The following is a 10,147-nucleotide window of genomic DNA, read 5'->3' as shown; positions in this document are numbered from 1 at the left end:
TATAAAGTTAAAAATCACACAACACCAGGTTATAGTCCAACAGGTTTAATTGGAAGCACACTAGATTTCGGAGCGATGCTGCATCATCCGGTGTACAATGTATAATTTCAGTTACATCACACTGTAAATTTTTGCTATAAATTCTGTTAGGATTGAGCCCTCCACTATCACCGGATGATGCAGCATCGCTCTGAAATCTAGTGTGCTTCCAATTAAACCTGTTGGACTATAACCTGGTGTTGTGTGATTTTTAACCTTGTACACCCCAGTCCAACACCAGCATCTCCAAATCATACCTGTTTATATTCTGTGATCAGAAAAGCCAATGGAAATCAATAGGACAGGCTTTCTTGAGTTATAACCATGAAAGAGGTTAACTTAACTATACTTAAACCAATCTAGGTAAAACGAAATATGCAACTGAATTTGCAATTACATACACAAAGACAGAAGTTCCTGAAAAGCTCAACAAGTCTGGCACCGTCTGTAAAAAGAAATCAAAGTTAACATTTGAGGTCTGGTGACTTTGGGAGGTCATGTTGCAGCTCTACAGGACATTGGTTAGGCTGCTGTTGGAATATTGTGTGCAATTCTGGTCTCCTTCCTGTTGGAAAGATATTGTGAAACTTGAAAGGGTTCAGAAGAGATTTACAAGGATGTTGCCAAGGTTGGAGGATTTGAGCTACAGGGAGAGGCTGAACAGGCTGGGGCTGTTTTCCCTAGAGTGTCAGAGGCTGAGGGGTGACCTTATAGAGACTTTATAAAATCATGAAGGGCTTAGATAGGATAAATAGACAACATCTTTTCCCTGGGGTGGGTGAGTCCAGAACTAGAGGGCATAGGTTTAGGGTGAGAGGGGAAAGTTTAAGAGACCTAAGGGGCAATGTTTTCACACAGAGGGTGGTACGTGTTTGGAATGAGCTGCCAGAGGATGTGGTGGAGGCTGGTACAGTTGCAACATTTAAAAGGCATTTGGATGGGTATATGAATAAGGTGGTTTTGGAGGGATGTGCCAGGTGCTGCTAGGTGGGACTAAATTGGGTTGGGATATCTGGTCAGCATGGACAGGTTGGACTGAAGGGTCTGTTTCCATGCTGCACATCTCTATGATTCTATGCTGCCAGATCTGCTGAGCTTTTCCAGCAACTTCTGTTTTTGTTTTTGATTTACGGCATCCACAGTTCTTTTGAATTTTTAGTATTACACTTAGCTATGTTTGAAGTTCACACAAATACAGATTACAGAATGGGAATAGGCTGGACAAATTAGACACCATCAAAAAAATGTGAGCATACAATCTGTAGATTGAAGCCAACTGAGTCAACAGTTGAGATTTAAAGATGCAGATGATCGAGTTGGTTGTCCTTCTGGAGATGGTACTGTTGGATTGATTATTTTCATAAATCTCTGCTTGCAATAGGGCATCCTTTGAACAGGCTCAAAGCTTATCTGGTGGGTAAAAGGGAGCAATTGCACTTTGTAATTTAGAGTTACCTTCGTCACTATTTCATTGTTCAAGTAATTAATCATATTTCCAATGGTTGAATATAGCAGTATGTGCCAGTGATGACCTGTTAATGGTACAGGATATGAACGGGCTCTTTTGGCAGTGATAGCCAGCCAGGAGGCCCAGGTTCAAGTCCCACCTGCTCCAGATATTTCTGACAACAGCTCTGAACAGGTTGACTTGAAAATATCTGATACAGGATATGATTGAGATGTCATTGCGCTTGCAGGTTGCAATGGGATCTTTAGAACCAATGTGAAGCCAGATGGGGCCTCAAATTTCAAGTCTCATGCAAAATACAATGCAGTACTCATTCTGTGCTGCACTGCTGTGCCCAGCCTAGATTTTATACTCAAGTGACTGGAGTGGGCCATGTCACTGTAAGCAAGAACTCTACCACTGAGGTATGGTTAACACTATGGAGAAAAGATACACTTCTTGGGTCTACAGTTTATTACCACTCATTTGTTGGGAACTTAATGGGTATGTCAAACATTTGAAGCCTGCAAATATGATTTTGAAGTGGGAATTTTATAGAAATACTTTTATATGTGAAACATACAGGAATACTCTGGAGTACAGCTTATGTTGAATTTATAGAACAAATCTAGGATTAAAAGCAGACAACACTTTGCTAGGGAAACTAATTCTACATTTATTGTGCACGAAGAGAATAAAAGTACAAAAACTGTCAAGGGTCACAGATTTTTCAACAAATCTTGTGAGGTTTAAGTATGAAGATGAAACAAAGGAAAAAAGGTCAATATGTTTACAACAGACACCCAAATTATGTAATTGTGGAAGAGTACACTGAGCTCCTGGGTCCATTCTTGTTCAGTTCAGAACAGATGTTTTCAATCACAATGACAATGAAATGAGTTTCCCTTCTGTTCCCCAATATCGATCAAGTAATTAAAAAAAAACAAACATAAACAAAATATAGAGTCAGAACACACCAAACATACTTTTTTAAAAATGGCATCCCAAATATTAACATTTGTTGCATATGTACTCACTCCAGGTCTCTCCTGATTTCTCACTGTAAGTCAGCCAATCTGAAAGAATGTTCGGCTCTGTAATGTATGCAGCACTCAGGGTGACTTAGAGGCAGCCCTTAATTAAAGGATTGCTAGGATGAGGTGATATTTTCGAGGGACATCAAAACAAACCCAATTTAAAAATAAACATGGTAAAAACAAAGTTTGAACTGCAGCCTTGGTTTTGGTTGACAATTTGGACCTGTTAAATGTTACAGTAACTGTTAGATACTGCCTTTTCAGATAGCCACATAAATCTCTAAGGTGCTCTACTGAACCACTTTTCATTGTGTTGCAAATCAAAATAAACAATTGTATATAAATGAATGATTAGTTTGAGAATTATTTGAGTGATATGCTAATTACCAGTTATAACAGACAAGAATGGCAATTTAATAATCAAATACAGAAACAAGTCAGAAATGGGACACAGATTTCTCAAGCAGCATTTATGCTACAATCATATACACAGCCTTTGCATTAGCAATTTCTGAAAAGTGGAAGAGATGATAACCAGGGTTAGTCCCATCAATTAAAAAGCCTGCATCTCAACCACAATTCAGTGCTTCCATGAACAGCCTAACATTAACCAGTTAAAATTCATGTTGCAGGGAGACAGCTAAAGAGTTGTTAATGTTGGATTACTTAAATGGGATGATGAAAGAAGAACAATCAGGTCATGGGACATCAGTGCAATGATTTACAAACAATGTCTTCGTCCTACCTGGGCTGCAATTCAAAGGCTACCAAACTAGTTGTACAGCATTTAGAAGTATTCATTTGTTCCAATGTTTCCTGTCATGAATGAAACCAACTTTACTGAGCTCAAGAAACAGGGTTACAGCCAGGTAAGCATCTCTACAGCTAAACAAATGATGAAAAGTACCATTTGCTGCTTTACATGTAATTCTTTTACTCCCAATCTCTTCAGCTTTTTGCATAAACTTCAAATTAAAAAATGAACAAATTGGGCCCTAGGGCTCTGCGTTATGGGTTGTTGAATCAGTAGAAGTGTTTTCTGAACAGTATGCAGATCCAAACATGAACATAGGCTAACAGGCCTCTGCATGAGGAACATTCACTGATGAGGAGAGCACCATGCCAACATTGTTAGATGACATCTTCTTCAAAAAGTTCAAAGCCCCCCTCATCATCTTCTGCAGTAAATTCGTTAGGTTTCAACCTGGGGAGAGACAAAACAGTAAAGGAGACTCACATGAAAGTTTATGACAAGCTCATAGAATCACTGAAGTACAGTACACAGAAAAGATGCTTTTAGAATTATTCTCACAAATAGTTTCTTTAACGTTTCCTCCTTGCCTCCTCCCACAAGTGACAAATCTAAACGGATATCAAAACAATACAGCTGGGTGCAAGATTAGTAGTATGGTTCAATTTAAAAAGTTACGATTGATATTATACGCTCAATTTTTTTGTTGATCCCCAAAGTAAGCTCAGAGCAATACAAACAGAAGCAGCATCATGGCCACAGTGGTAACATTTTTACTTTTCCAACTTACAGGGTATGCTTTGCTTTTTATTTTTATGACAAATATAGTTTTCATAATCAACAGAAAGGCAACTGAATAAAGTATTGCTTAAAAATATATACTTTGTTAAAGCTTTTTATTTTGCAATCTGGACAATTCATTAGAAACACCAATACAAAAGGAAAACAATGGATGTAGGTTTGCTTGTTGAGGTGAAAGCTTCATTTCCAGACGTTTCATTACATTTAATAGGTAATATCTTCAGTGGACCTCACGCAAAGCAACGCTGAAAATTCCTGCTTTCTATTTATATGTTTGTGTTTCTTTGGGTTGGTGACATCATTTCCTGTGGTGATGTTATTTTCTGTGGTGAAGTCACATCCGTTTCCTTTTCCTGATCTGTTTACTTCATACCAATTTGTGCATTGCTCAGTTTCTGCATTCTGGTTCCTCAAATTCCTTCATCAGAATCTCGTTCCATGTCATTGGTTCAGGAAAATGAACAGGAAATGACATCAACCCAAAGAAACCCAAACATATAAATAGAAAGCAGGAATTTTCAGCATTGCTTCGCATGAGGTCCACTGAAGATGTTACCTATTAAGGTAATGAAACGTCTAGAAATGAACCTTTCAGCTCAGCGAGCAAACCTACATCCAAAACCTCAACCTGAGCTACAAATCATCTCAAAACTCACTAAGGAAAACAATATTTATACTGAATGAGCGGAGACTGCTGACCGATTGCTGGTATTTGCCAGTCAGAGTGGGGAACTCTGGTTGGTAGAGACGCTACCATGGAGAATGCATTAGTTAACACTGTTGTGGTTCTGTTCACCGAGCTGGGAATTTGTCTTGCAAACGTTTCGTCCCCTGTCTAGGTGACATCCTCAGTGCTTGGGAGCTTCCTGTGAAGTGCTTCTGTGCTGTTTTCTCCTGCATTTATAGTGGCCTGTCTCTGCCGCTTCCAGTTGTCAGTTCGAACTGTCTGCTGTAGTGGCCGGTATATTGGGTCCAGGTCGATGTGTTTGTTGATCGAGTCTGTGGATGAGTGCCATGCCTCTAGGAATTCCCTGGCTGTTCTCTGTATGGCTTGCCCTATAATGGTAGTGTTGTCCCAGTCGAATTCATGTTGCTTGTCGTCTGTGTGTGTGGCTACTAAGGATAGCTGGTCGTGTCGTTTCGTGGCTAGTTGGTGTTTGTGTATACGGATCGTTAACGGTCTTCCTGTTTGTCCTATGTAGTGTTTTGTGCAGTCCTTGCATGGGATTTTGTACTCTACATTCAACCCAAACTCTGGGTCAGATACGTGGATTACACCTTTGTAATAATTAAAAACACAGACATAGAGAACACACACCAGATCATCAACGCCACACTCACAGGAATCCGATTCACTAGAGAGGAAGAAAAGGACAACCAACTCCCATTCCTAGACGTGATGGTACAGAGAACACCGAACGGAGAATTCACCACAAAGGTTTACAGGAAAGCCACACACACAGACCAAGTCCTAAACTATGAAAGCAACCACCCCAACACACACAAACGAAGTTGCATCAGGACACTATTCAAAAGGGCCACAACACACTGCAGCACACCAGAACTGCAAAAAGAGGAAGAGGAACACCTATACAAGGTATTCACCAAAAACGGATACCCTCGCAATTTCATCAACAGATGCCTAAGGGGGAAACAACGGAACGAGGACATGCCACAACCCAAAGGACTAGCCACACTACCACACATCAGGAGCATTTCGGAACTGACAGCCAGACTACTGCGACCACTAGGACTCATAACAGCACACAAACCAACAGCCACGCTCAGACAACAACTCACCAGAACAAAGGACCCGATACCCAACATGAGCAAAACTAATGTAGTGTACAAAATCCCATGCAAGGACTGCAGAAAACACTACATCGGACAAACAGGAAGACAGTTAACGATCCGTATACACGAACACCAACTAGCCACGAAACGACATGACCAGCTATCCTTAGTAGCCACACACACAGACGACAAGCAACATGAATTCGACTGGGACAACACTACCATTATAGGGCAAGCCAAACAGAGAACAGCCAGGGAATTCCTAGAGGCATGGCACTCATCCACAGACTCTATCGACAAACACATCGACCTGGACCCAATATACCGGCCACTACAGCGGACAGCTCGAACTGACAATCGTAAGCGGCAGAGACAGGTCACTATAAATGCCGGAGAAAACAGCACAGAAGCGCTTCACAGGAGGCTCCCAAGCACTGAGGATGTCACCTAGACAGGGGACGAAACGTCTGCAAGACAAATTCCCAGCTCGGCGAACAAAACCACAACAACGAGCACCCGAGCTACAAATCTTCTCCCAAACTTTTGAATTAGTTAACACTTACTGACATTTAATTCCCAAATTGTGATCAAGTTTACACCAGACAGGTTGACTTTGATTTCTTGGGGCAATGCCTCAGCCAATGAGCAGAACTTTTTAAACCAATTTACCAACTGATTAGTACTTTCCTCTCAGACAGGATAATTTTTTTTTTGCTTTACATTACTGCTTCTCATGAATTATCCTGATGAGTGCAAGATCAAAGGTTTCAACAAAATGTCTTTTTTCAGCAATACATTGTATGAAACTAACAACTATCTGAACAATGTCTAAATTCATAATTTAATCACTTTATAAGTTTGATAAAGTAGCGTCCAAATACACTACATATGTGCAAGTAAACTGACCATTCCTATTTACACTGACTTGAGAAAATTCAAGTGTCAGCAGTCTCCCCCACCTCACCCTAGTCCCAAACTTCCAGCTCAGCACTGTCCCCATGACTCGTCCTACCTGCCCATCATCTTTTCCACCTATCTACTCCACCCTCCCCCCCAACCTATCACCTTCATCCCCTCCCACATTCACCTATCGTACTCTATGCTACTTTCTCCCCACTCCCACCCTCCTCTCACTTATCTCTCCACCCTCCAGAGTCTCTGCCTGTATTCCTGATGAAGGACCTTTGCCCGAAACGTCGATTTTACTGCTCCTCGGATGCTGCCTGAACTGCTGTGCTCTTCCAGCACCACTAATCCAGAAAGTAGTTTCATGAAGGGCAAGTTGTGCTTGACAAACTTGGAGTTCTTTGACGATGTAAGCAGCAAGGTAGGTAATGGGGATCCAGTGGATGTGGTATTTCTAGACTCCCAGAAAGCATTTTGACAAGATGCCGCATTAAAAGAATGATCCACAAGGTTAGATCCCTGGGATTAGGGATAGAGTACTGGCTTGGATAAGCGATTGGCTGACTGACTGAAAGCAGAGGGCTGGAATAAGTGAATCCTTCTCTGGATGATGAACTATAACTAGTGGGATGTCACAAGTTCAGTTCTTGGCCCTCAGCTATTTACAAGCTACATAATGATCAGCAAGCAGGGACAGCGTGTAAGATAGCAAAATTCAGAGATGATACTAAAATAAGTGGGAAAGCTGGCTGTAATGAAGAGATAAAGAATTTATAGATGCCTAATGAGAGGCTAGAATAGGCCAGAATCTAGCAGGTGGAGTTTAAAGTGGATAAGTGCAAGATTGTCCATTTTGACCAGGAAGATAAAATGAGAAATAAATTCAAAGTGCATCAGTGTAGAAGGATCTGTGTCTCCTTGTGCATGAATCTCAGGAAGTTGGTATGCAGGTGCAACATATAAGACAGACAAATGGAATCTTGGAATTTATTGCAAGACGACTGGATTATAAAAGTAAATAAGTGCTGTTACGACAACTCAAGGTATTGTTAGAAAGAGAAATTGCTGGAAAAGCTCAGCAGGTCTGTCAGCATCCATGAAGTGAAATCAGAAAATAGAAAAGGTCACTCGACCCAAAACATTAACTCTGACTCCTCTTCACAAATGGTGCCAGACCTACTGAGCTTTTCCAGCAACTTGTTTTTGTTTCCGATTTACACCATCTGCAGTTCTTTTGGTTTTTACTTGGAAGTATTGTGTCCAGTTTGGTCTCCTTACTTGAGGAAGGATAGGTTCAAAATGGAGGGGAGGGGAGGAGAAATTGCTTTCAAAAGGTTCAGGGTCTCTAGAGCTCACTGTCCTAGAGTGCAGTGGAGGCAGAATCAATCAACAGTTTCAAGGAAGAAATAAATACATATCAGATGATTAGTGGGATAAAGGGTTACGGAGAGCAGGCAGGAAAGTGGAGCTGAGACCAGCATAAAGGGTTACGGAGAGCAGGCAGGAAAGTGGAGCTGAGACCAGCATAAGATCATGTTAAATAGCAGAGCAGGCTCAAAGGGTTTAATTGCCTATTTCTGCCCCTAATTCCTACATTCCAATGCTTAAGATCATTAGGATTTTAACAAGCTTTTAAGAATATTAGTTTGTATGCATATCAAAAGCCCATTACTGGACACCAGAATTTCAGTGCCCACATTAAAGAAAATGCTGGAAACAATCAGTAGGTCTGGTGCCACCTTTTAACTTTTTGGTCGACCCTATCAAATGTTCCTCTTTTCTCAAGTCACAACACTGCGCTGTGGACTTGATTTTTCTTTCTCGAATTTTAAATGTTTCCCAATTTAAATGTCTCCCCAGTTTTTTAGTTTGAAGCTTCACTTAAAATCATAGTTATATAACTCACCAGGATATTAGTCCCAGTTTAGTTTAAGTGAGCTTGCTCTAAGCAAACAATCTGCCCTTTTCCTAGTGCCGGTGTCAGTATCATGAATAGAAACCCCTTTCTGATCCACTGTTCTTTGAATCACATGTTCAACTCTGATCTGTTTACTTCATACCAATTTGTGCATTGCTCAGTTTCTGCATTCTGGTTCCTCAAATTCCTTCATCAGAATCTCGTTCCATGTCATTGGTTCAAATTCTTCCCCAGCTCAGAGAGACAGAATGTCTTTAACCTTAACACTGGGCTGGTATCTTGCAATCTCCAGTCACGGCTCCAAAAATAGAATTTATTTCCCTGACTGTATTTTCTCCTATCAATAAAACAGCAAATTCATTTCACCCACTTGACTGGCCTTCTGTATCATGATTTCATGTTCGATCTGCTTATCCATCTTTCAGATCTTGTCTCCCATCCAGATCAGCAGTAAAATATTCCTGCTAGTTAAGGGCAAGGGACTTTGAGTAGTGCACTACGGGTTCCCATACCTCCTTTCATGATCACTGATCAGCATCGCTGTATAACCCAAGTGGTGTGAATGTCAACTTGATAAAGGTGTCCAAGTAACTCATCTCTTCCTTGATGCACCTCAAATCCCAATTCAATAAACCTGAATTTCCTAGAGGTGCAGATATTTACTGCAACTGGTTATCCAGATGACATGGTCTCGACAAAGTTCAACATGCTGCAGTTGTGGTGCACCACCTTTATACCAGCCCTATGCAAGTTTGCTTTATTTACTTTGTTTTCTATGACTGTAATAATCAAATTTACAAAATCTCCAAAGTAGTTTTTTACGCATCCAGCATATCATCAAGCTAATAGGATTTTGCCTTGAATGGGAAATCCCATATCTTGTAATCACTTCCCAAGAAAGGATCAAATAATGAAGGAAATGTGGTTGGCCTGCCTGAAAAGTCCTGGAGTCTAGTCACAAGCACATCCAAAACTTTTCTAAATTTCCAAATTTTCTACTATTGGTTTAGATCCACTAGCTAAAAGATATCCGTTTTAATTGTAATCTAATTGATGAACTGGCAAAGTCCTTAAGTAAGAGGAACTTTATGGCCCAGGAACTCTATGCAACTTGATATACAGAAACAAAACTACTTGACTAGTTTGGCATTGTTTCATCCAAATCATTCTATGGCACAGCAGTGGCTTAACGCAAAAGCAGCAAATGTTGCTAGGATGGACCAGGAAAGATACTAAATCAGCAGCATAGTTTGATTCAGAGGTCCAAAGCAAAGCAAAATGGAACTATTCAATAGATTCTGAGTCAACAAATGTAAATGAAGATTAACTGAAGATTTTCCTCATCAACTCAATGTAGTTGAATTGTTTATGGTACTGCACTACTAACAGTAATTCAGTGGCTGAGTTCAGGCATCATGACAACTGTAAAGAATTTAGAATTAGCAAACTGGCAT

General features: G+C 40.5%; 1 protein-coding gene across 4 annotated transcripts in view; it reads right to left on the bottom strand.

The window, feature by feature from the left end:
- Positions 1-2,137: 2,137 nt before the first annotated feature.
- Positions 2,138-10,147, bottom strand: part of LOC140492273 (zinc finger protein 346-like) — a 52,560-nt gene continuing 44,550 nt past the window's right edge. For all 4 annotated transcript variants that reach the window (XM_072591218.1, XM_072591219.1, XM_072591217.1 and 1 more), the window contains one exon: positions 2,138-3,727. In XM_072591218.1, the coding sequence (XP_072447319.1) occupies positions 3,655-3,727 (73 nt within the window). In that variant the 3' untranslated portion in view covers positions 2,138-3,654. The remainder of the gene's footprint in view (positions 3,728-10,147) is intronic.

This window comes from Chiloscyllium punctatum, chromosome 20 (genome assembly GCF_047496795.1).
Source record: "Chiloscyllium punctatum isolate Juve2018m chromosome 20, sChiPun1.3, whole genome shotgun sequence".
In the NCBI taxonomy this organism is placed as follows: domain Eukaryota; kingdom Metazoa; phylum Chordata; class Chondrichthyes; order Orectolobiformes; family Hemiscylliidae; genus Chiloscyllium; species Chiloscyllium punctatum.
Note: the sequence above shows the minus strand (reverse complement) of the source record. Positions and strands in the feature narration are given on the sequence as shown.